The sequence below is a fragment of the Anabrus simplex genome, chromosome 5 (assembly GCF_040414725.1).
Source record: "Anabrus simplex isolate iqAnaSimp1 chromosome 5, ASM4041472v1, whole genome shotgun sequence".
NCBI classification, from domain to species: domain Eukaryota; kingdom Metazoa; phylum Arthropoda; class Insecta; order Orthoptera; family Tettigoniidae; genus Anabrus; species Anabrus simplex.
The window spans coordinates 342,881,943-342,908,289 of NC_090269.1; the positions used below are offsets into that span (position 1 = coordinate 342,881,943).

The window sequence follows — 26,347 nt, forward strand, 5'->3', positions numbered from 1 at the left end:
CTGAGTACTGTGCTCCAGTATGGATGAACAGTCATTACACAAGACTTACTGATACTGAAATGAATTCCACTATGCGCATAATAACTGGCACAATTCGATCTACGCCAACTCATTGGCTCCCGCTTTTATCTGGAATAATGCCATCTGATTTACACAGATCCACTGCTCACATCAAGGAATTCAATAAAATCTTACGGAACCGCGATCTACCTGTACATGAAGATGTATGAACTATCAGCCAGGTTACGTTCATGCCATCCAACTTTATGTAACAACTTAGACATGGTTGCTAGAGGCTACAACCCAACTACAGAGTGGAAAAGACAGTGGGAAGCAGCAACGGAGATGCACTTGCACAGTATGTTCTCGAATGCCAAACTTCCAAGTGGATTCCAGCTACCACGTTAAACATGATCTGCTCTGAACAGAATAAGAAGAGGCCGTGGCAGATGCGGGGACATGTTGTTTAAATGGAACAAGTTGCCGACACCTGCGTGTGACTGCAGAGCTGCATGACAAACCATACACTGTATTGTCAGATAGTGTGAAACACGGGTATACACAGGCAGCAAAGTGGATTTTCTGATGGCAACTCTAGAAGTAATACAGTGGATCAATGATCTTAACATTCAGTTGTAAGGAGTCTTTTCTTGTTCATTGTTTTCCTGTTATGTAAATATGTGTAGAATTTATTTCTGTATTCAACTTGATTGTATGGGCCATACACTAACTAAATAAATAAATGAGCTAATGGACTTCTTTCTCTATTGCAAAAATTAACTCGATCCTTAGTTCAAGCTCTGACATCTGCAGTGCTTCATAACACAGAACTCTTTTAGGAATATAACTCATTTCACATTTCGTAAAAAGTCAAAAACACTGTGTATGTGTGCTCTTCAGCGCTAAAAATGACAAACAGAATAATAATTGGCTTTTTACTAAGTAGCAGGGTAATCAGTCAAGGAATAAGTAACCATGAAAATAAAACAGAGATTATATGATTATATAGGACAGAAACACAGAATACCTGGCTATAGATAATATGTCTTTCCGTCACGGCATTCCAAATTTAACACAATGCCGCTTTTGCTATGAAGAAATAATCAAATGTGCCATAATGGTGCTGTGGAATGAAACGTGCCACTGTGGCACTGGGGAATAAAATAGCTAACACTTGACATGCTCTGCAGTCTTGCTTACCCAATAACAGCAGTTCTTTGTTACAAAGAAGAAAATATGCAACCGTATAAGTGCGCTGCTGACCATTAAAAACGACGAACAGGATCAATAATTAGGTACGGACTATGAGATAAGCAAGTGAAGTATGTATGAAGGGAGAGAATACCTATTCACTGGTACAATAGCGTTGTGCATGCATGTAATGAAACGGTCAACATTTGGCATGGGCAGCACACTTCTGTGGCAGTCGAAACTTGGCATTGAAAGATCAGCGGACCTCGTGGACACATATTTACAGACTTACAGAGCCATCTGCTGGCAAATGGAATTACATTAAAAGTTCACAGCATTGTATTTAGCGAATAAACTACTATTTGAGTCAGATACTTCCTGAGATGGATTCCTTTCTGTTTCTTGCTTATTAGAACCAACATGGAGCAACAAATTACATTCTGGTGATAACTGATTTTACAGAGCTATCTATCGGACTAACATAGAAAGATCTGCATAGACAACTTTCACAGAGCCCTCTATCAGGCTGGCATAGAATGAGCAGAGGAGACAACTTCCATGGAGCCATCTACCGGCAAATACATTTAACTCCAACAACCTAAGCATCGTATTATTCAAATTATGCAAATAAAGGACAAAGAAATATTTTCTAGTAATCGTAAGAAAGAGATTTTTTTGATGTATAATGCATAGGCATTAGTATTGCGGTTTTCTCATGTTCAAATGATATACTGTATAAAGGTGGGGTTTAATGCAGTATTACAAGTGTGACCCTTCTGTTGAAATTCGTTGGTAGTGAAAGGGGAATGGGTTGTGACTGGGCCCGTCTAGGATGCACTGGGCGAGAGATAACATGGAAATTCCTTTATGTTAATTCAATTAATCAATTAAATCTGAGTTAAATATTTCTACTGGAGTGACATCTTACTCATGAGATGTCTGTACAGCAGCTCTTTCTTGGAATCAGGTCATCTAAACCTGTTACCTGTCTGTTCAAATAAAAAGTATCTACTACAGTATTTGGAAATCCTGTGTTTGAAACTTGACACAGATAAATTAAAAGTAAACTAGTGTCCTCATCATGAGGTAGTACAGCTATTTTCAGGCATAACCCCAATGGAGAGGAACTGCATGTACTTTTTTAATCACATACCAGCCCTTCTACCATTCTTTAATCTCTGGCAATACCGGTACCGGGAATTGAAGCTGGGCATCCAAGGATGGAAGCTAATAGTGATAACCTTTTACAGTGGTGGACAATGCAGATAACATGTAGATAACAGGTCCTCCATTTAAACAGACAAAAAAAAAACTGTAATTATAACCAAATAAAATATAACTAAAACAATAAAAATGGCCAAATTATGCATTTATATGCAGTATAAAATTGCTTTAAATGGGGGTGAGGGACGCATCATTCACACTTACTTTTCAGATATTGGGTAGTATGAGCTTGGGATAGGAATATGACTTTTCTTTAACTTCCAAACTTGAGTTATCAGCCAGTCTTTTCACTGACCTTTATGCCTGAGCTGTTAGGTGAGTCCTCCACAATTGTTGGTAAGGTTGGCAGATGATTGGTATGTGTTCAAGACACTTCACAGTTTGCTGGTGTGTATCGGTTAGTTTTCTGGGCGTACTGGAGTGATAGTTGTGTTCAGAGCTTCTCTGATTTCTTTATTACTTGACTGTGGCAACTAACAGTAACCTGGGCACCTTTCTCTTCTGAGAAGTCTCTTTAACAGAATGCCCAAATATATGTGCCTCTGCAATCATCTCCTGTTTCAGATTTGCACAAGTCTCCCTGGTAACTCATCCTGACAACAAATGTGTATGATGTTTGAATGTTAGTGCCTTCACATATATAGCGTTAGTGATGTGTTTTGATGACCTGCTGGGCAAGTGTACTGGGTATAAAGGGATGTCTGGTGACTTTTGGCTGCATGGTATATTTTGAGGCCATAAGTTAAAAAAAAAAAATATGTTCTTCAAGTACCATATTTTATTTGTTTTGTAAAATGCTTGATGTATTATATTAAAATGTATGCTTCACTATCATAAAAGTTTCTAATCTCTTATTTCTTTTTCCAGTACTCTGTTGGTCGTGGAACAGAAAATTTCTTGAAGTGCCCGAGCGTGTTTGTCTCTCGTAGACATTGTGTCATCACATTCAAGGATGACAACTCATTGACTATTAAAGATCTTGATGTAAGTTGAAGTTTGTAATCTTGAAAATAACTACTACTAGTGAGTGATACGTTAATTTTAGTGAATACTGGTTGTACTTACACAGTGAATAAACATACACAGTAATACATAAAATGTTATCCCATTTGTTTTATGAGACCTTAATCTGTCTGTCTCCTGGACTTTCCCTTCATTAGGTCAGCCTTCTAATAACCTTGACAAATGGTATCTGGACCACTATATTACTGGACTGAACTTCAAAGAGCATGTCTTGGAAAACACATACGGAAATAGTCTTCTGGAGTACCTCATCTGTTTCTGTGGGACGAAATATTTTAAACTCCAGCCACAAGTCCGTTGAAGTAACTTTCATTCTCACCCCTTCTCGTGCTCCGAGATGTCATCGACCTGTCCTTAGGAGATCTGTGCCTGTGTGGTGTAAAGTTGACTGGCAGACTGTTAATCATACCCTGTCCCTTTTACCATGTTCCATATGTTTGGTGTTTTGCCTCATCATTGGTGATGACTCTCAGACATAACTTTTCAGAAATTGCTTGGTGTAACTCCACAGTGATGGCCCTGATTTGTGACTTATGTAAAAAGGAAAATATCGTATGGTATGCTGCCTGAACTATTTGGTATACTTTGAGTCAAAGCCACACACACAGCTTCAGTGTTTGCTTGAGTGGGAAAAGTAACTTTATGTGGCCACCTCTTCTTCAACAATCATGTTCAAATTGAGACAGTCTGCATATTTTCTGCAGGGAAGGACTCCATCATATACAAAAGTGATCACAAAATCGTCTCTGGGTCATTAACACATTTTGCCGATGTGAACAGTTGCACAACCTCGCAGTCTGTGCAACGATGAACCTTCTTTTGTTTGCAATTGCAAAACTGTTGCATGTGACTTACAGTGCTACTTAGCATAATTTTTATGAGCTAAAGAATTTGTGGTCTCATTTTAAAAGCTGATGCCGCAGTAGCATACGTAGCTTGAAGACGAAACTCAAAGGTGGTACATTTTCTGCACCATTCTCTAGTTAAAATGAGTCTATAACTAAAATTTACTACTTGACTCACATAATGTGATACTGCTTGTTGATAACATTACCCAGCGTGGTTTTTGGGGCAAAGCATCTGATAAGTGATTTTAACTAAATAAGATATCCTGATTTCTGAAATATCACTGGTTTATTTGTATCGCATAAAGTTATAGTGTTAATCGCTATTTACTGTCTGAAAATGTGTCATTGCGGCTCGATGCTGGTTTGCAATAACAGTGAATTGTCTGTTGTTCGTGTGGCTGTGGTTTGCTTTGTTATTGTTGTGCATGTTTGTCAGTTCTACACCCCTCTACTGAATTTGTCCCTTACATTGAACTAGTCCGATATCAGAATTTATTTTTAGAATTGTTACCGCCTGAAATGCAGAGTTTGATGTAGCCTGGTGGCATTCAGTAGTGTTGTAATTGTGGTGGAAGTGTGACCTGTTGTTAATATTGTGTTGTGAAAATGGTGAGAGTGTCAGGAATTAGAAGATGATGTGTGAATAAGTCAGAATCATTCTATTACATGTGTGTGTGCTATATAATTAACGGCCAAAGTAGACCAATAACTGCATTGGTGAAATGTTTATTTTACCGTATTTACATGAATAATCGCTGCACCCTAACTTTAGGAAGGCTGATTTTTGAAGGAAAAAAAAAAAAGCCAACATTGACTCAAATAAAACCCGCACCCCAATTTCGTGCCTCAATTAAAAAAAAAAATATGTGGGTATTTTTCGCGTAAATATGGTATGTGTATTTTAAAGTAACATTAGGAGACATGGATAAGGCATAGGCTCTCCACATAATTTGTAAAACTTAACTTTAAAACCTATGACAGTGGAGCCATGGGAAACGTAAGGCCCTTCCATTCGGGATAGTGATGGCTTGGCATGAGTCCCAGGACAATGCCCGTGACTGTTACTTTTGTCTGTATGCAGTAGCTGGATTTAATGAGAAAATCAAGGACAGTATTGTGTACCCGAACCTAAAGTCTGCAGTGAGACCCATTCATCATGAACCAGAACTTCCAGTGCCTTCACCTCCTGCCAGTTTACCTGACTCTGAAGCTTCCTCAAGCAAGTTGACATGGCAGTGTTCACCCTAGAAAGTTTCGTCAGCCGTGTGGCAGGAATGAGTAGCCGGATGGGAAATACTATGTAAAAAATGATTATGAAATTCTTAAATTTATTTGCCTCAGGACATTAACAATATCAGATAAGTAAATATTAACTGCAAATTTTAACCATTTTAGTGTTATTGATTTATTTGTTTGTTTGTTTGTTTGTTTGTTTGTTTGTTTGTTTGTTTGTTTGTTTGCTTATTTATTTATTTACAACAGCATAATACCGAATTACAAAGATCCAAGCTATGTACAATAGATATTAATCTAAAATGAAAGATATATAAATATACACAATAACGACTGTACTATCCTATATAATACATACTTACTTACATAAACAACAACTTTAACAAAGGAAAATACATTTCAGTAAATACAGGAGCAGACACAGAAAAGAACAAGAAGGAAAATTAATGCATATGAGAAATATCATGACAGAAGGAAGGAAACGTTACAAAGATGTCTAGGTTCTTGTTGATAGATAAGGTATTAAACATTGCTGGAATACATACAGAAAAGGACCTTTGGGTGAGAGCAAGCTGGGAGTAAGGAATATGGTATAGGGTTTTCATTCTGGTACTATGGGATGGGACGTGGAGTAGGAATAATGAAACTAAATCTGGAGACCTATATAGACCATAAGCTGCTTTATATAGCAGCTTTAGGTCGGCTACTTCCCTCTGAGCAGAAAAAGTCTTGAGTTTCAGTTTCCCAAGCACTTGGATAGTCCTTAAGTTGCGACATGCAGGGACCCTGGCTCTGACAATAGCACAGAAAAAAGATTGTACATGGACCAGACTGGAGAGGCGTATTCAACAATCGGTAAGATACAGGAAACGTAGAATACTCGGAGGGTATTTACATCTGTGATGTCAGAAAACCTGTAGAGTAAATCAAGGAGTGACATTGCACATGAGGTGACTCTGTTTATGTGCGAGACAAACGACAGTTTACTGTCAAAATGCACTCCTAAGTCTTTTTGATTGTCAACAGTCGTAATCTGTTGGTTCAGTAGGTGATATTCTTGTAGAACGGGGGATTTATGAAATGTGAACGAAATGGCGGAACACTTGGAGGGATGAGGTTTAAAAATTATTTTTTTTGTTTTTCGTCGCACCGACACAGGTAGGTCTTATGGCGACGATGGGACAGTAACGGCTAAGGAATGGGAAGGAAGCGACCGTGGACTTACTTAAGGTACAGCCCCAGCATTTGCCTGGTGTGAAAATGGGAAACCACAGAAAACCATTTGACAGTGGGATTCAAACCCACTATCTTCCAGATGCGAGCTTACAGCTGTGCGCCCCTAACCGCACGGCCAACTCACCCAGTGGGATGAGGTTTAAGACGCCATGTAGTACACCAACCTGACATTGAATCAAGTGCATTCTGCAATTGGATTGTATCTGTGGGAGAATTGATCTGCTTGAAGATTTTACAATCATCTGCAAAGAGAAGGATTTCACATGAATGGTGAGAAACAGTATCGGATAAGGTCATCAATAAACAGGGCAAAAAGAAGGGGACATAGGACACTGCCCTACGGAACACCAGAGAGGGTGGTGGTGGGAGAAGAACTACTTCCTGTTTCGTAATGTATTACGAGTCGTGGACAAATCACATGCTCTCCAAATAAGCTGCATGGTGAGTTCAACACATTTCTCAGCTGCTACTTTCCCTTTATAACAACAACTTTGTTCTGTTATACTATCCATTTCATTTCTTAAGACAGCAATAAATTTATCTGTGTCCATACTTTCTATATTCCACCATGTTGGTTTATACGATGTAGTATTCATCTGTGGAGTTTTAGGAAGGACACGAAAAATAATGTACTGGTTATCACTTCCTGTAGCCTTTGCTGGCAGGAGCTTGTGTTTACAGTGCACTATGTCTTCTGGTATGGGCTAAAGTAATTTTGTTACTTTCATTGATCTGTCTCTGCCTTATACTTGGCTTTGACAATATGAAAGTGACTGAGGTCAATCACTACTGATCTGCATTTAGGGCAGGGATGCTAGTAATGCCATTCCTTGTGCAGCCAGTCCCTGCTATGAATGGTGTGAAAATGTTGCTCGTAGGGTCGGTTGGTGCATGCATTTCAGTGGGCTTGGCAGACTGATATGTAATAGCAACTTCTGGCTCGATGAGGAAAGCAACAGGAAACTACCTCACTCCTCATTTCCCTAGTACGCCTCTTCAGTGATGCCTAGGCCATCTATGGCAGCTGATGGCGGAGCTGTTGAGGATCCAACCAGCCTCAGGGCTGAAGACTGAACATACATACATACATACATACATACATACATACATACATACATACATCACTTCCTGTGTATTATTCAGTCACACCCCAGTCAATTTTTTCGACATGATGTCCTCAGATACAAAAGTCACATCTGGTATAGTTCCTCTACAGCCCCATCGTCGAAAGGTTGACCATGAAACACAACCTAGTGGCCATCTCCATGGTTCGGCGCCCTTTAGAGTCATACTGTGACATACCCCATGCTAGTGCATGGGTACTGAAATCACCAGCAACGATCAAACTGTTGTCAAACCCTTGTAATACATCCTCTAGGCCATCCACCTGAAAATCAAGTGCTGATTCATTTGGAGTGAAATAACAGCTCTCAAAAGTATATCTACCAGTGCGAACCCAAACAAAATCGTCTCCAGATCCTTGGTTTGATACTTGGCATTTACCCAAATTTGGTATCCAAATTGCAAATGTCCCAAAATTATCCACAAACCATCCTGGGTGGGCCCTGTCCTGATAATGTTCACTAAGAAGAAATATGTCGACTCCTATCTTAAAGGTCACCGGTGTCAAAAGATCATTGGCAGTTTGACTTCTGTGCATATTTGCCTAAATAACCTGCATTCCTACCACTAGTTTTAATAATAATAATGCTATTTGTTTTATGTCCCACTAACTACTTTTTCGGTCTTCGGAAACGCTGAGGTGCCGGAATTTAGTCCCGCAGGATTTCTTTTACGTGCCAGTAAATCTACCGACACGAGGCTGACGTATTTGAACACTTTCAAATACCACCAGACTGAGCCAGGATTGAACCTTCCAAGTTGGGGTCAGAAGGCCAGCGCATCAACCGTCTGAGCCACTCAGCCCGGCACCACTAGTTTTAGCCTTTTCGAGAGCTCCACAAAGCACTGCAGGCTCCTGAGCCAAGAACATGACTTTGATTAGCTTCATCAACATGAATGTCTGTACATTTATGCATCTCGGATTTGCTTTGCAACCTGCCTCCCGATGCCTGGCTTCTCTGCACCTAAAACAAAGTTTGCTGCTATCTGCACCTTTGCAGGTTCGTGCATGATGCCCATATGAAAGACATTGAAAGCAGCGAGGTACCATGATCCTTTTTTGAATTCTGCAATCCAATCATCGTATTTTAATTTCACTAATTTCCAAACGTTTTTGAGACTCCTTATCTTCTATCTCAATAGTAGCAAGTTTTTGCCCTCTGCTGTTTGGATTGTTAATTGAGACTTTCAGTTCTCCTTCAAAATTCCGAAGATCATGCCTTACAGCTTCCTCTAGATCTAAAGCAGTTGTGATACAGTCCATGTCCCGAATTTCCAAGGTAGTCTTCACATCGCCATTCGTTCCAAGGACATCTCTCAAAGATTTATTAAAATTGTCCCTGTTCTCGTTTTGTGTGTCTTTATTAAACTCGAGAAGAATCGCCTCAGTCTGAGTTTTACGAATAGATCGAATGCTCACACCGCTGTCTTCCGGTTTTATTTTAATAACAATAATACATATGATTGATCTTGTCATTTCAGAGTTCCAATGGCACATACATCAACCAGAGTAAAATACTTAAGAACAGAGACATTCCTCTTGAACCTGGGGATGAAATTGGTCTTGGTGTTGTGGAAGTCCTATCCTCAGCATGTTATGTATTTAAATTGCTACAAGAGGAGGTAAGTTTCCTCTTTTTGGATGGTTTTAGTTTCGTGGATAATGAGTATGACTGTGAGAATTCTTAAGTACATATTGTTGTTTTTGTTGTTACTTATCGTCCCTTAAGAAACAGTACCGTTTATTTGATAATGCTCTCCCTATCAGTTATGTTCCTTAAGACTGGTCACGCCTCCCAGCCACATTTGGATGTGCAGTCCATCAGAGCAGTTTTAGTTGTGCTCATTTTCCTCTTTGTAAGTATAAAGGAAAATGAACCTTAAATACATTATACTGTAGGAGTACGCAAATACGTCATACAAACATATTGTATGGTAAGGTACCACGCTCAGGATGACGGTACTGCAGTAGTGAGTCAGGCTCTGTGCAGAATGGATGTGACGAATTAATTTCGGGTCAGAGTGCATGAACCAGAGCTCAAATGCCAGTCTTCGTAATAGCAACATGGTGGATCACTATGGAGACAGAAGTCCTGGCAAAATCCTGCTCCTGTGAAGTTGATAGTCATTGTGGCTTACAGTGTTAGAGGCATGATTGCATGTCGCTTCATTCTGTATGACACAATGATGACAGCAACGTACCACAGTACCTTCCTCCTGGGAGTTATGTCGTGCACTATGGACAAATGCCCGAATCTTCTCACCAATGTTATCCTTCTCCATGACAACTGTAGACCGCATGCAACGGACGCTGTATAGAGGCAACTTCACCGCTGGGTGGGGGGAAGTACTGGAACACCCGCCATACTCACCAGACTTGTCTCCGGGCGATTTTGTCCTCATCCCCACAGTGAAAGAATCATTGCACGGGAGATGGTTTGGAACATGAGACAACATTGCTAACAGTGAGAAACATAAGATTGCAAAATTGCAAAATGACTCGTATTCGATGTCTCCCGCATTGTTGGCAATGTGTTGTGGACGATCTAGGGGACTACTTTGAGGGTTTACTGAAATGGTTTCTGTACACTCAGAGAACAAATATTATGCAGCATGAGGATTTCATGGCTGACAGTTTCCTTGATTTATATCCTACAGCTGGTAAACCTGCTCGGCATTATTTATTCATTCATTCCACGACACCTTACGCTCTCCACTGCCATCTGTATATTTCCATGTGATAGATCCTGCATTCATGCAAAAAAAAATAGTTTCCAAAACTTATACCCTAACCCTCATGTATTTTTTTAAATACCGGTATCTGATAAATACTGTAGATGTGCTTCCTTTCTGGATTAAATTTGAAAATATTTAACGAGGCTATAGATTTGTTTGCTGCTGAAGATTTCCTCTGAAAGTAACCTTATTGGAATCTAATGCATTTTGCTTCTTGTAGGATTTATTCTTATATCTGTACGATTTGTCAATGTGTTTTGTGTGTCGTTTGTTGTTATCTGTCATTCAGTGCTTTTATTGTGAAAATTCTTAGCTATTTGCATAAGATAATTTTGTGGCTAAGAGGGTAGCCAGCCATCTTGCCTCTTTTACATTGCTTGGCGTTGATTGTATGTTGAATATTTGCGTACTGCCAAAGAGAGATATTGCACAGGAAGTTAACCCCACCTAAGTTTTACTCTCAACAACTATTGATTACCCCCCCCTTTTTTTCAGATATATATATGTCGTGTTTATTATATCCATTCAACGCATGAAGTAGGTTATGTTAATATTATTGTTTTTCATCTGAACCATATACATTCTTTCATTATTCATTATAAATCTATATGTGACATATAAGATAATTATATTATAGGACTTACTGTGTAATTTGTAAACATTTTTTTGATGTTGCAATATATGAACTTACTTTTATTGCTTTAATGTATAGATTATACATTACAGTGTTACTGAACTGGGTAACCCATCTATTTTGCTATGTTTTTGCAGACAGCGATTAATTTTCAAAATTTATAATAATTCCAACTATAATAAAATAAATTCTTCAGATGGGGAACAAAGATGCAATCTCTGTGGAAAGTCCTATAAATCCATGAAAGTACATATTAGTAAAGCTCATCCTGAAGCACACAGGCAGGCATTACTAAAAACTTACCACAACATGCAACTGCTCTTGACAGCATTTCAGAATCTGATACTCAATCAAATACCAATGCTATGTCCACTCATACACCATCTACAGGCAACCCAGGGAATTTAATGAAATTATGGAAAGATTAAATCAAGGTTTTAACCGACTAAACATTATATGAAATTAACTCTTGCGCATGGTTTGATTTTGATAAGTTAACCATCTCATTTCCAAAGTTTAGATGTGAACCCGCCCCTGTATTGATATTTTCCTTATTCATATTTTTTTTCTATTTTCCTTTCTTCTTCTTCTTATTCTTCTTGTTATTATTATAGACGCCCCAGGTGCTACATTGCAATGTAAATATAACTTACAGGCCTAACGACGACAACTACAGAAAGGATTGTGGAACGTGAAAGGAGCCCTGTTGAGGTCTGTGGGGAAAGTATGACGATATGGGGGAGAAAAAGTTCACAACAATCACCCTCAGACTAATAATCAACAAAATGAAAAATACAATTTAAAATGAAACAACACAAATATATGGCGGAATAGCTGATACTTAACACACTAAAACAAAGGATATTTAAATTGACATACAAAACAAACCGGCAATCTAATCAAGCTCTTCGGACATGAAACAAAGTTTTGACATAGAAGCTCACATTTAACTTAAGTTCACAGAATTAAAGGAAGCATCCTCAAAAGAATCAAAAAATTAATTCAAGAAAGAGTGTTACATTTACTTTTATCTACTAAGTACTGAGTCAGAAAAGAAGGTTTGCCTCCAAAAACAACACGTTGCGGATTAGCTTAACAGCCAAGTCATATTGATGCTCAATTTTGGTAAATGTGGGACTCTAGAGGAAACTCTGGCACACACAATAAAATTCTACATAATCACGAAATTAAGTGAGAAAGGTCCGAAACACAAGAATGAGTTTAAATTAATTATGATGCAATAACTTAGCACTTACCGTGAAAGATGGGGACCGAAGGTGGGACGGTTGCATCCGTCCGCTGCAGTGATCCAAATTCAAAGACGCGGACAGTAAGCATCGTTCACACAAGGAGCCCAAAACCGGAAATCGTACGATTACAAATAGCCAATAAGAACACTGAATCTCTCTAGATTTTCATATTCACCAATAGGAAAGATCGTTATTCTGACCAATGAAATTTCATTTCCTTATATGAGCAAATTCAAGAGAGATTTACGAAACACATCAATTTCACAATCAAAAATTTACACATGCGGCACAGGTTGCCTCAAAAATAAAGACCCTTTTAAATTTTTCAAACACATTTCAAAATTACAATTCTTGATGTACCGAATATAAAATGATAATACAATTTAGTTCAGTAATTCTTCTTCATTCAATAATTAAAAGAAAATAACTTTCAATATGTTCTTCAAATAAACTTTTTCTAATTCACATAAATTCTTCAGTCTTTAAATGTTTCTTTTGTTTACCCAAAATGACAACAATACCAAAATTAAACAACATCACACGACAAGGACTTCTGCAGCTTCACTGATCTGTGTACACTGCCATCCAACAATGGTCACAGACCTATCAATAGTCACATTTCTTGATTCGAAACAGCTCGCTCATTCACATGAACCGATACATATTTTCTAGCTCTGATTCATTGTCCCATGAAAAGTATTAATTTTATGTTTATCTGCCATATGGTTACTGGTTTCATTTCTTGCATAAAAGCTCTGTATCCGTGGTGCAGTCTGATTTAAAATGCAGCTTTAAGAGAAGTTTTGTCATGCTGGCATAATGGGTTTCCTCACTGAACTCGGCAGCAGTATATAAATTATCGTTACTGTAAAACAACTGCCCTGCAACTGAAAAGAGAACTTTAACATAAGATTTATGTTACATCTTTGCGATATGACTTTTTTCTAAACACTTTTTCAGCCACGTGACAATTTCACAATATCATGAGCTGGATAAAGAGACTGTATTTCATATCTTTCTAGGCAATAAGTTCTTTCTTCTCTTCGGAATGCTGAGCAAACATAACCTTCAGACAGTCATGGCATTAAATTTCCTTTACCATGTCATGGATGACATTTCCTGCTGTGTACTCAACAACATTTTCAGAGTACTTGGTGAATGACTTGTAATTTGTAGCACAGCAATCATGATCAGTAGAGGTGCTGTCATCAGAAGGCACCATAGTATATTGATAAGAGACGCATCACCTCCTGTCAATGGGTCAGTCTGTCCCAGTAAACACTTCCTGTATGCTGATCTGAATTGTTCTGCAATGGGACTGTTCATATTTCCTCCCCTATTACGTATGGATGAGAAGAGCGCTTCTAAATTGTTGGTAATGCCTTGGGCATCTAACACCTCCTATTATTAACTAAACATCTGACCCTGTAGAGAAATGGTACAAGGGTTGGCACACTCATATAGTGCTCTTCAATGTTCTGAACAGAGTGTACTTTGCTGCTTGGGATACCACTTGTCTCTCTTCATGTTATTCACCCACTGCCTAGTCAGCTATTTTTCGAGAACCTGTGACGAGAATTTGTGGTTTACAGTGGCGAAAATTAAGATAATCTTTAAATATACGTAGCCTTCTTTAGAAAAGAAATGAACAAAGCATGTGAAACAGAATGTAGGCATATTCACGCTACAATAAATAAAGGCAAACTACAAGATAATTTCTATCAATTATGCACTTGACACACATGTGAGATTACTCAAATAGCTCAAGGTGGCTGTTGTCATTAGGTGGTACATTTATATTATGGCGGCCGTAATTTTCCTCGCCTCCGCCCAGAGCACTAATCAAGCTGCTATAGTCACTCTATGTATTATATTCTAGCTCGTTGGTTTGGACCCTATAGTCCGGAACAAAACGACGGTATTTCTTGAAGTTTCAAAAATATGTGATCTTGAATGTTCTTGATGGAAGTGCATGGCACTGAAGATGACATCCTTTGGAATGACATCACGCCGGTAACAGGGAACTTGGTGGCACAAGACAACAATAATTCAAATGAAATCAGTGATAAAGTTTACTGTGTGGTAGGCCTTCAGCTCAACTGACAGAGACAAATGACTGTCCATTAAGTTATTTTTATTAATATTCAATCAAAATCACTACTGATCTGCTAATTTTTATTAATATTCAGTCAAAATCAGTTACTACTGATCTGCACTTAGGGCAGTTGGCCAGGTGGCAGATTCCCTGCCTTTTGTTTTCCTAGCCTTTTCTTAAATGATTGCAAAGAAATTGGAAATTTATTGAACATCTCCCTTGGTAAGTTATTCCAATCCCTAACTCCCCTTCCGATAAAGGAACAATTGCCCCAATTTGTCCTCTTGATGAATTCCAACTTGATCTTCAGACTTATTCATCTACTGACGTCATTCCACGCCATCTCTCCACTGACAGCTCGGAACATACCACTTATATCACTAAGTTTACAAAAGGAGTATTTTTATAACCCCACTTATTCAATACAACTTAGTGAGATAGCTGTTTTCAATACAGAACAAAGATTAGAGTTATGGTTTGTAACATACCACTTAATAAAAGTTACAATACGAGACTCAGAGCCAACAGAAAGACAGCTACCAACACAACGGTAGATAACAAATAACAACTTTCAACAAACATGTAAGTCCTCATCTGTTCTAAACAACGTAAACAGAATACTCTCCTTGCCTTCCAAATCTTAATTCTTCCTTTCCATCTCTTACAGAGAACAATTTCCAGAATCTACTGACATTTCCCGACACGGTCTCTGACAATAATATTTCCTACCGGTGCTAAGGGCCACTTCTACAATAATTCAATTGATGCTTCAGTTTCACCTTTATATATATCTACCTTTGAATGTTTTAGTACCTTCATTTACGAATTCAACAGCGGCCTTGAACATGTTGTACATATGACATTCGTTTTTGTGCTTGTGTTCACGCCCTCATGTCATTAGCATTATGTCATTACCATATTGATATTCCACTAACAATTTCGTTTGAACCATTTCAATTAGATTTTTAATGGAAGAAGTTTTAGTCTTTGACAAGATAGTTTTTAGTATAATCATTGACAGTGTTCCATTAACATGTTTTTATAATGTATCATTTTTCACATTATATGTACCGAATTTAATAACTAGCTAAACTTTTAGCTTCCATATGTAATATTATGTGTACTCTTGATTGTTTTAGGCTGAAGAAGCCCTAAATTGAGGGCCAAACATGTCCCAAATAACTGTTAGTCTGTTTATGTAACCACTATAAGTGGAAATAAGGTATTGAATAGGTGGATTATAGAACACCTTTATTATTTTTGAATTGTAAAATTTTCAATACAGACCAAAAATGATTTTTATAACATGTAATGTGACAGCCAACCAGGCATGATGTAGATTAAATAAGTTTCTCAATCTGGAAATAAAGATTTGTAAATTAGTAAATAATGTCTGAGACTAAAATTGGTACCTAGATTTCTTAAATCAACACAAAGTAAGAACATAAGTAGTCCAAGCCATAGCATAACCCAAAATAAGGTATATGAATTATGGCTTAAAAATGAAATCAAGGCATATTACAGTAAGAAATCCAAATTGAATTTGCAATTATATACTGTAACGTTCACTTAGCGGTAACTCAGGATTTAGCTCCATTAGAATGGCAGTCAGTTTATCAACACATGGAACACAAACTAATGTATGCACTTAGTAAGAAACAGGATACATTGAATAAGAAAATGAATAATTTGAAAGAGACACAAATACGTCTCAGTAAACAAACGATGCAAGAACAAATTAAAGGCCCACCGGACACTGTTACTCCCACGGTAGTTAACTTGACCAAGGTACAATTTACGGAAAGAGACAAAGAGCTATTTAAAAGGTGTCCAAAACACAATTGGCCTAATAAAGACCGAGAAATAGACATCATTAACACTATAGCAGAAGCGGAAGTGAACATATCAAAACTCCCGTGTGATGTACAAAACGAAATAAGATTGGTGTTAAAGAAGAGATTGCCCAGATTACCTCAAGAGATTTAAAGCAATTTTGATCCTAAACAACAGAAAACAATAAAAAACATGAAATCGAAAATTGAAAATAACAATATTATAGTAACCAAGGCTTACAACGGGGCACAATCATTTTGATGGATAAGGATACATATATTTAAAAAAAACTGAAGATTTATTGATAATAACAATTACTCAGTAGTGACTAAAGATCCGTTAACTAAAGTTCAACGCTACTTAAAGGCCTTACTTAAAAGATCCACATCTCTTTTTTCCGAACAGGATCTACTAAAACTTGTCAATATGAATCCTCGGCTCCCAGTGACTAGAGCTTTGCCCAAAATACATGAAAAAGATATTCCGATTCTACCGATAATCAATTGCCGAAATTCCCCCATGTATAAGGTCTCCAAATACATTCATAATTTTTTGAAAAAACATTTCACTTTTAATAATAAACAACCATTAAGAAATTCCATTGACTTCTGTGACATTTTGAATAAGTTTGGCGTGCGTCCAAATCAGACAAAGATGAAGTTTTGAAGCTTCCACCTAATCAATACATATCTTTATATATTATTGTTCTACAGTACCGGTTTCGACCTTGTGAAGGTCATCATCTGCTGAAAATCATAACATACAATTAAAACATCACAATTAGAATGTCACATGATATGGGTGAAAACATAGTCATTACAGTTGTTCTAGCTTAAATAATGTCACAATAACTGATATAGTAATTAGAAACTTGACATTACTGTATGTATATGAATGATGTATGTTAAAATACGTTTTTCTTAAATTATAAAGGTGTCGCATAGTATGGATAAAAACGTCATCAATTTGCAAATGTTTTTCGTCTAGTTAATCGGTATGAGAGTTAAAACTTTGCGATACTATTATGTGCACAGGTGATATATGTTCAATGTTCTTGAATTGTGAAGTGTCCACTGTTCCACATTAGAACTTATTGGTAGATGAATAAAACATTTTGAAGTACGAATTAATTCTTGCGGCGTGTTGTATATGCGGCTGTGTTATATGATCAGCCGTGTTCATCTAATTTTGGTATAATGGCATGAGTTTCTTGAAGTAATATGAACACTTCCGTTGAAATCAGGTAGTTGTCTGGTGTTTAGTGCGGGACTTCGTCGATATGTACACAAAGCTTATAGTTTATGCTAAATTGAATTGACCATAAAATACGGTATATAAATGTAGATAAGTTGTTGTTTTAGCGACGTGCTTCCTTTAGTTTATTTTATGTTATTTGACGAAAAACATTTGCAAATTGATATCGTTTTTATCCATACTATGTGACACCTTTATAATTTAAGAAAAACGTATTTTAACATACATCATTCATGTACATGTAGTAATGTCAAGTTTTTAATTGCTATATCAGTTATTGTGACGATTATTTAAGCTAGAACAATTGTAATGACTATGTTTTCACCCATGTCATGTGACATTCTAATTGTGATGTTTTACCGCCTCTACGCGCACGGCTGTGAGCTTGCATCCGGGAGATAGTAGGTTCGAATCCCACTATCGGCAGCCCTGAAAATGGTTTTCCGTGATTTCCCATTTTCACACCAGGCAAATGCTGGGGCTGTACCTTAATTAAGGCCACGGCCGCTTCCTTCCAACTCCTAGGCCTTTCCTATCCCATCGTCGCCATAAGATCTATCTGTGTCGGTGCGACGTAAAGCCCGTAGCAAAAAAAAAAAAAAATTGTGATGTTTTAATTGTATGTTATGGTTGTCAGCTGAAGATGACCTTCACAAGGTCGAAATCAGTACTGTAGAACAATAATATATAAAGATATGTATTGATTAGGTGGAAGCTTCAAAACTTCATATTTGTGAATATAATCAATACGAAATAAAACTTATAGATTATGATATGTCCAAATCAGACAATGTGCTCGTACGATGTAGTGAATATGTTCCCGAATATTCCGACAGATAAAACTGTTAATGTTATTCATGATAATATTTGTGAACACGGTAATCTTAGTAAAATGGAAGTAGAAGAATTCACTAGATTATTAACTTTTGTATTAGACAATAATTACTTCTCATTTAACAATAAAATTTATAAACAGAATGGATTAGCAATGGGTGACCCAATATCGGGCATCCTTGCCGACATATTCATGGATTCAATCAAACACAACGAAATAATAGCAAAAATTAAAGGAATTGATTTTGGTTGAGATATGTAGATGATACATTTGTAATTATAAACAAAGATGTCACTAATAGTCTAGAAATCTTAGATAAGTTAAATGAAATCGAGCCAATTTGAAATTAACAAAAGAGGACGAACTCAATAACTCAGTGAATTTTCTAGATGTAACTATTAAGCGTAAGAATAATACTCTTGATTTCCAAATATTTAGAAAACCGATACAATCATCTACAACCATAAACAATTTTTCATTGCACCCGAATTCACATAAACAAGCATCTTTTCACAGTCTAATATATAGAGCACTTAGAATCCCTCTATCTCCCAAGAATTTGAAGAAATAATTTAATTATATTAGGTATCTTGCTAAACAGAATGGTTTCAAAATAAGAATGATCAATAGTCTGATCAATAAAATTAAGAACAGGTTATCCACAAATCTGATACCAGAAAAAACCAAGAAAACTGAGTTTGCTACATTCGCTTATTATAATCCAGCTATACACCAGATTACTAACGTGTTCAAGAAAACATTATTTAATATAGCTTTTAGAACTACTAATACTAACCAATCCATATTCTTTAATCTTAAAAAAGTTAATTATGACAAAAATCTTTACTTGGGATCAGGACTATACAGACTCAAATGTACACAGTGTAATTTTTCATATGTTATACAGACTGGGAGAAGCTTTATGACAAGATACATGGAACATGTTAATGCGGAAAAACATAGAAAATACTCAGCTATGAGTTTGCATATAAGGGAGACTGGTCACTGATTTGAATCCATAGAGAAAGACCTAACAATAATTAGAAACATAGAAAAAGGAAGAATGTTGAACGAACTAGAAAGTTTATATTTCTATTTAGACCAGACGTATAAAAAGGAACAGAATCTTAATGACATCGCAGACAGTAAAAGCATGTTACATGAAGCAACGCCTAAATTATTAAAGACAGTTAGTTCAAATAAATTTAGGATACCTAATAATATTTAACTCTTTATACTCTAATACTCCACCCATACCTACAGATATTAGGCCTACTTCCAGCAAAACTGATAACTCCGCCCCTTTGTCAGCCTCATCACAGTTAACTCCACTCATCCTCGCCTCCATTCCACACTCCCCCATTCCTTCCCCTCCGAGTTCACTACCGCCTCTGCAGCACAGTTACGATATGAGACTCAGAGCCAACAGAAGGGCAGCTAACAACACAACGGTAGATAACAAAGAACAACTTTCAACAAACATGCAAGTCCTCATCTGTTCTAAACAACGTAAACAGAATACTCTTCTTGCGTTCAACATCTTAATTCTTCCTTTCCTTCTCTTACAGAGAACATTTTCCAGAATCTACTGACATTTTCTGACGACACGGTCTCTGACAATATTTCCTACCAGTGCTAAAGGTGCGGTTTCCTATGTGCAGCGGTCGCATGCGATTGCTGCATGCAGGGGGCGCATGCGTTGGACGCATGGCCTTGTCAGTTTCCATCGTGCAGTTGGTGCGCGCACCTCAGAAGGGCCAGTCTACTCGCGCAATGGCGAGTGTTGTGACACAACCTTGGTTGTACATTTTAAAACAGGAAATGGAAGACAGTATCATGATGGAAATAGAAAGAAAGAGAAGGAAGAAGGTAGATAATATGTATTTAAGGAGAAATGAGGAAGGGTATCATTCCAATTTAATTTCCAAGCACCTACTGGACGACGAAATAAAATTTCATCATATTTTTCGTTTAACGAGATATCAGTTTCAATTGTCCGACTCGTGGCTGAACGGTCATCGTACTGGCCTACGGTTCAGAGGGTCCCGGGTTCGATTCCCGGCCGGGTCGGGGATTTTAACCTTAATTGGTTAATTCCAATGGCACGGGAGATGGGTGTATGTGTTGTCTTCATCATCATTTCATCCTCATCACGACGCGCAGGTCGCCTACGGGAGTCAAATAGAAAGACCTGCACCTGGCGAGCCGAACCCGTCCTGGGATATCCCGGCACTAAAAGCCATACGACATTTCAGTTTCAATTTGTATTGTCTGCAATTAAAAATGACATGGACTAACAGAAAGTATTTGGAAGTCGAAGGCCACTGAATTTTGGGATAGATGGCAATTTCCTAATTGTGTCGGAGCAATTGACGGGAAACTTATCCGGATTGTATGCCCTTCGAAGAGCGGGTCTCTGTTCTTCAATTACAAGAACTTTTTCTCCATTGTTCTTTTGGCAATCGTGGACGCGAATTACAAGTTCGTTGCAGTTGACGTCGGATCGTATGGAAAAGAAGGTGATAATGGAATATTTGCAAAGTCGAATATGGGCAAAAAGTTGTATTCGAACAATTTCGACTTTCCACCAGAAGCAAATTTGCCAGGTTCTGAGAGGGTTCTGCCACATGTAATTGTTGGGGATGAAGCATTCAGGCTTCACAAGAACATTCTGAAACCATTTAATAGGTCCCAGGCAAAGGAAAATTTTGAAAAGGCAATTTTCAATTACCGTCTATGCAGAGTCAGGTGTGTTTCTGAGAATGCTTTTGGTTTACTGTGTCAAGTTTTCAGATTGTTTTACTCCCCAACCGGAGTTAAACCTGAAACCTGTGACAAGTTAGTATTAGCTGCAGGCTGCCTCCACAATTTAATTAGGGAAGATTGTCAATCACTTCTGACTTCACAGTGAAATAGCTGTGAGGAACATGACACCTCTTAGTAGAAATGGAGGATTCGCCCAGGCAGAAGGATTCCAGGTTCGAGATTCTTTCATGGATTTTTTGTAGCAGAAGGCAAAGTTGAATGGCAAGAGAGAGCAATTCAAGGCACATAATTAGACCAGGGATTTGGTATGGACAGCTATATTTTTCACTACACAGTAAAACCTCTTCAAGACGAAAGCTTGTCCGAAGTGGAAACGTTTCGCAGTTTCTGTGATTATAACAGTCTTTATTGCGTTATGAAATTTGAGTAAAGTGGAATCTGCATAACACGTGAGTGGAAAAGATTTTATTTACGGATAATATTATTGTAAAATGCGGATAAAATTATTGTGGCAATGAAATCATTTAAGCTCTGTATTGTACTGTACGAGCAAATACTGGCCATGACGGCCACATTATGTTCAAACCATGATCATATACACGAACTTCGGTGCAAAAGTGACGCAAACCAATTTACCATTCATTGATTCTCACTCTTCCAAACTGTTTAAATTATCGTACAGAATTCACGGGTGTATTCATAACAAGAAATAAAAACCAAGTGCGTGGATGTGTAGTGTTGTGAAATATTATTATTATTATTATTATTATTATTATTATTATTATTATTATTATTATTACTACTGAAATCCGTGGATCACATGCATACATCAGTCAAGATATTCGAGTGGCATTCAAGAATAGATATTGATATGTTGTTAATGTTTTCTTTCATAATTTTCCGTTTTTTCCGAATGCAATGCAGGAACAAATCTATCGGAAAGGAAAATCGGTTCCTTGGAATTTCGCCTTCATCTGTATATATGTTTTGTACATAACGCACTTTTCCGCTTGTATAAACGTGTTCCATTTCAATATTTTAAGCAGTTGTGAAATTTTGTAAACACTGTCAAAATAATTCAAAATAGAGAATATTCATATCAATTGGTATTCACAAAGCAATGTTTCCGTTGTACGGTATGAGCAAATAATATACTAATTTTTGTTTACTACTATTCATAAAACGCTATGTGACTTGAAAACTTTTGTAAATACGTTGTGTAAACATTTTATAAAAATGAAACCGTGGGGCAGTTTAAAATAATCACTCATCTGTTTTATCATTGAAATTGGAGGCTATTTCTTCCCAGATTTTGTCTCGGAGCACAATATTTTTATAGTCCTGATGGGAGCAGTCATATAGTTCCCGTCTTCCGGAAACAAACTCAATAAATCTCGCCTCTTCGTCTTTAGAATAGCTCATCATGAGATAATACACGCACGCGTCCGCTGCACCCGACTGGTATACTCAGCATTGCCTGCGTCTACTGCATGCGATGATTTCTAGGAGCTGCATGAAGGAAACCAGTCCTATAGCATTCCATTGTAGGAGTCAGGGAGGGGATGGATGCAGTAGCGGTCGGCAGCAGACGCATGCGACCGCTGCACATAGGAAACTGCACCTTAAGGGTCACTTCTACAATAATTCAATTGATGCTTCAGTTTCACCTTTATATATATCTACCTTTGAATGTTTTAGTACCTTCATTTACAAATTCAACAGTGGCCTTGAACATGTTGTATATATGACATTCGTTTTTGTGCTTGTGTTCACGCCCTCATGTCGGCATTATGTCATTACCACATTCTTCTTCTTCTTCTTCTTCTTCTTCTTCTTCTTCTTCTTCTTCTTGCGTTATGGCCTCTGTAGGACCACGGACAGCTCCTTCATGGATTGCATTTTCTTCTTCTTCTCCCAGAACCTCTTCATCCTTTCTCTTCTTCTCTCCCGCTCTTCTTTCGAGATATTCAGTATCCTCTTCTCTTGTCTACTCCACTGGTGACTCTCAATCCTTTTCCTGTATCCATCCCTATCATTGATCTCTGGCATATTAGTCGGTATGTACTTGCTTCTCCAATTTCCTTTTCTTCCGCCTTGATCCCCAATTCCGACCAATCTTTCCGGAGTTCAACTACCCACTTGGTTCCTGTTTTTCCTCGTGTCCTCGCTGTTCTTTCCCATACTCTTTTCGTCATTCTATCCATATTCATCCTGATTACGTGTCCCGCAAACTTTGCTCTTTTCAGTCTGATTTCTTCTGAGATTGTCCTCATGTTCCGGTATAGTTCTTCCCTGGGTCTCCTCATCCATCTCTCACCTCCTCTCTTAGGGCCTAGTATTTTCCTCAATATTTTTCTCTCCTCTTTCTCTAGTTGTTCCGCACCATTTCTTCCTAGTGCTATTGTCTCAGCAGCATATAATACAGCATTTCTCACCGTTGCCTTGTAATGTCTAATCTTTGCGTCTGTGGATATATTCTTTTTATTGTATATATCTCTGGTCATACAGAATGCTGATCACATCTTCTTTATCCTCTCTGTTATTCCCTCATTGCTCCTATTCCTTCCTGTTATAAATTCTCCTAGATACTTGAATTTGTCCACCTTTTGCATGGTGCCTTCCAGTGTTGTCCAATCCTCAGTGGTATTCAATGTCTTTGTCTTGTTGTAGGCGATCCTCAGTCCTACCCTTCCGGCTGTATTGCTTAAGTTGTTGAGTTGTGTCTTTGCATCTTCTTCTGTCTCACTTACTATAGCTATGTCGTCCGCAAAGGCTAGACAATCTGCTTGGGCCACATTGATATTCCACTAACAATTTCATTTGAACCATTTTAATTAGATTTTTAATGGAAGAAGTTTCAGTCTCTGACAAGATAGTTTTTAGTGTAATCATTGGCAGTGTTCCATTAACGTGTTTTTATAATGCATCATTTTTCACATTATATGTACTGAATTTTAGTAACTAGCTAAACTTTTAGCTTCCATATGTAATATTATGTGTACTCTTGAAGATTGTTTTAGGCTGAAGAAGCCCTAAATTGAGGGCGAAACATGTCCGGAATTACTGTTAGTCTGTTTATGTAACCACTGTCTGTCTGTTAGGTCATCGGCCCAGAGGCTGGTTGGATCCTCAAATAGCACCCCCAAAGGTTATGCGGTTATAAGGAAACCCCAAAAACCAATGGCAGCACCAAAATGAGGCGTACTAGGCAAGATGAGGAGTGAGGTAGTTTGCCATTGCTTTCCTCACTGGGCCAGAAAGTACTACTGCAGCACGACTGACCCTATGAGCAGCACCTTTCATAACACTCAGATGCACTAGTCATGCTCTGAATGTCATTACTCAGCACTATCCATACCTCAGCAACTTCCATATTGTCACAGCCATGGATGTTGACTGGGACTTTGGTGGAAGCTACACTTTACTCTGGCCTGTGCCAAGAGATGGATGCAAAAGTACTGTAATCATCAAGAAATTACAGTAGGCAGATGTAACCACTATAAGTGGAAATACAGTATTGAATAGGTGGGTTAAGAACACCTTTATTACTTTTGAATTGTAAAAAAATTTTCAATACGGACCAAAAATGAGGTTCTAACATGTAACCTACCACTTAGTCGAGCAGCTTGTCTCCTTTCTCCCAAGTCTTTCCAGCCTAAACTTTGCAACATTTTTGTAACACTACTCTTTTGTCGGAAATCACCTAGAATGAATCGAGCTGTTTTTCTTTGGATTTTTTTCCAGTTCTTGAATTCAGTAATCCTGGTGAGGGTCGCATACACTGGAACCATACTCTCCTTTACAGCCATACTACAACCCCTAAATACCCTCATAACCATGTGCAGAGATCCATACTCTTTATTTACAATCATATTTATGTGATTACCCCAATGAAGATTTTTCCTTATATTAAGATATAGGTACTTACAGTGATCCCCAAAGGGAAATTTCATCCTATCAATGCAGTAATTAAAACTGAGAGATCTTTTCCTATTTGTAAAACTCACAACCTAACTTTTAACCCCATTTATCACCATACCATTGCCTACTGTCCATCTCACAACATTATTGAGGTGGTTTTGCAGTTGCTCACAATCTTATAACTTATTTATTACTCTGTACAGAATAACATCATCTGCAAAAAGCCTTATCTCTGATTCCACTTCTTTATGCATATCATTGATATATATATATATAAAAGAAAACATAAAGGTCCAATAAAGCTGCCTTTTTACAAGGACGGATAAAGCTTCGCCTCTGCCAAAAATCGTGATACAGCTGTTGCACCAAATTCCATTTAGTTAGACAGGAGCAGGAGCTGTTGGATATGTCTGGAAAGGGAATAGAGGTCAATCGTCTCTCTACTAGAAAATGTCCCCGTGCCAAATAGCATTGATCATTGGGGTCGTCAGTCATTGAACAGAGAGGTCTCGAGTTCAACACAGAATCAATTTGATACAAAAGAGTACTCAGCACTTCAACATTAAGAATGCATTTTCCTAGGGTCCACTTTAAAAGTGATTTTGTGGAGTTTATTCCAGCCTCCCAGAGCCCACCGAAATGAGGACTGGAGGGTGCAATAAACTTCCAATTCACATTCAAATTTGATGAATATTCTTCTATTTCAGTAGAGCTATCCTTAATAAATCTTAATAACTCATTGTTGGCTCCAACAAAATTTGTACCATTATCACTCAAGATGAGATTTGGATATCCTCTACGCGCTGTGGATCTTCTAAATGCGGCGTGGAAGTCCTGAGTCGTTAGACTCTTTGCCATTTCAAGATGTATTGCCTTAGTGACAAGACAAACAAAGTGAGCAATGTACGCTTTAAACTTTATCTTACTCCTTGGGTTATCACCTTCTATGATGACTGGGCCACCATAATCAATACCAACCTTAACAAAGGGTAACAATGGTTCAACTCTATACGAGGGTAACTGACTCATTATGTGAGTGTTGAGTGGAGGTTTGCTTCTGAAACACTTGTAACATGAATTGATCACACCACGAACAACTGTCTTCCCACGTGGAATCCAAAATCTGTTACGCAAGGAGAATAATAC

The 26,347-nt window shown here is 37.8% G+C and overlaps 1 protein-coding gene across 3 annotated transcripts in view; it reads left to right on the top strand.

Annotated features, from left to right (window-relative positions):
• Positions 1-26,347, top strand: part of Setx (Senataxin) — a 491,296-nt gene that overhangs the window by 50,742 nt on the left and 414,207 nt on the right. For all 3 annotated transcript variants that reach the window (XM_067147633.2, XM_067147634.2, XM_067147635.2), the window contains exons 3-4: positions 3,283-3,399; positions 9,360-9,500. In XM_067147633.2, coding sequence (XP_067003734.2) covers positions 3,283-3,399; positions 9,360-9,500 — 258 coding nt within the window. The remainder of the gene's footprint in view (positions 1-3,282; positions 3,400-9,359; positions 9,501-26,347) is intronic.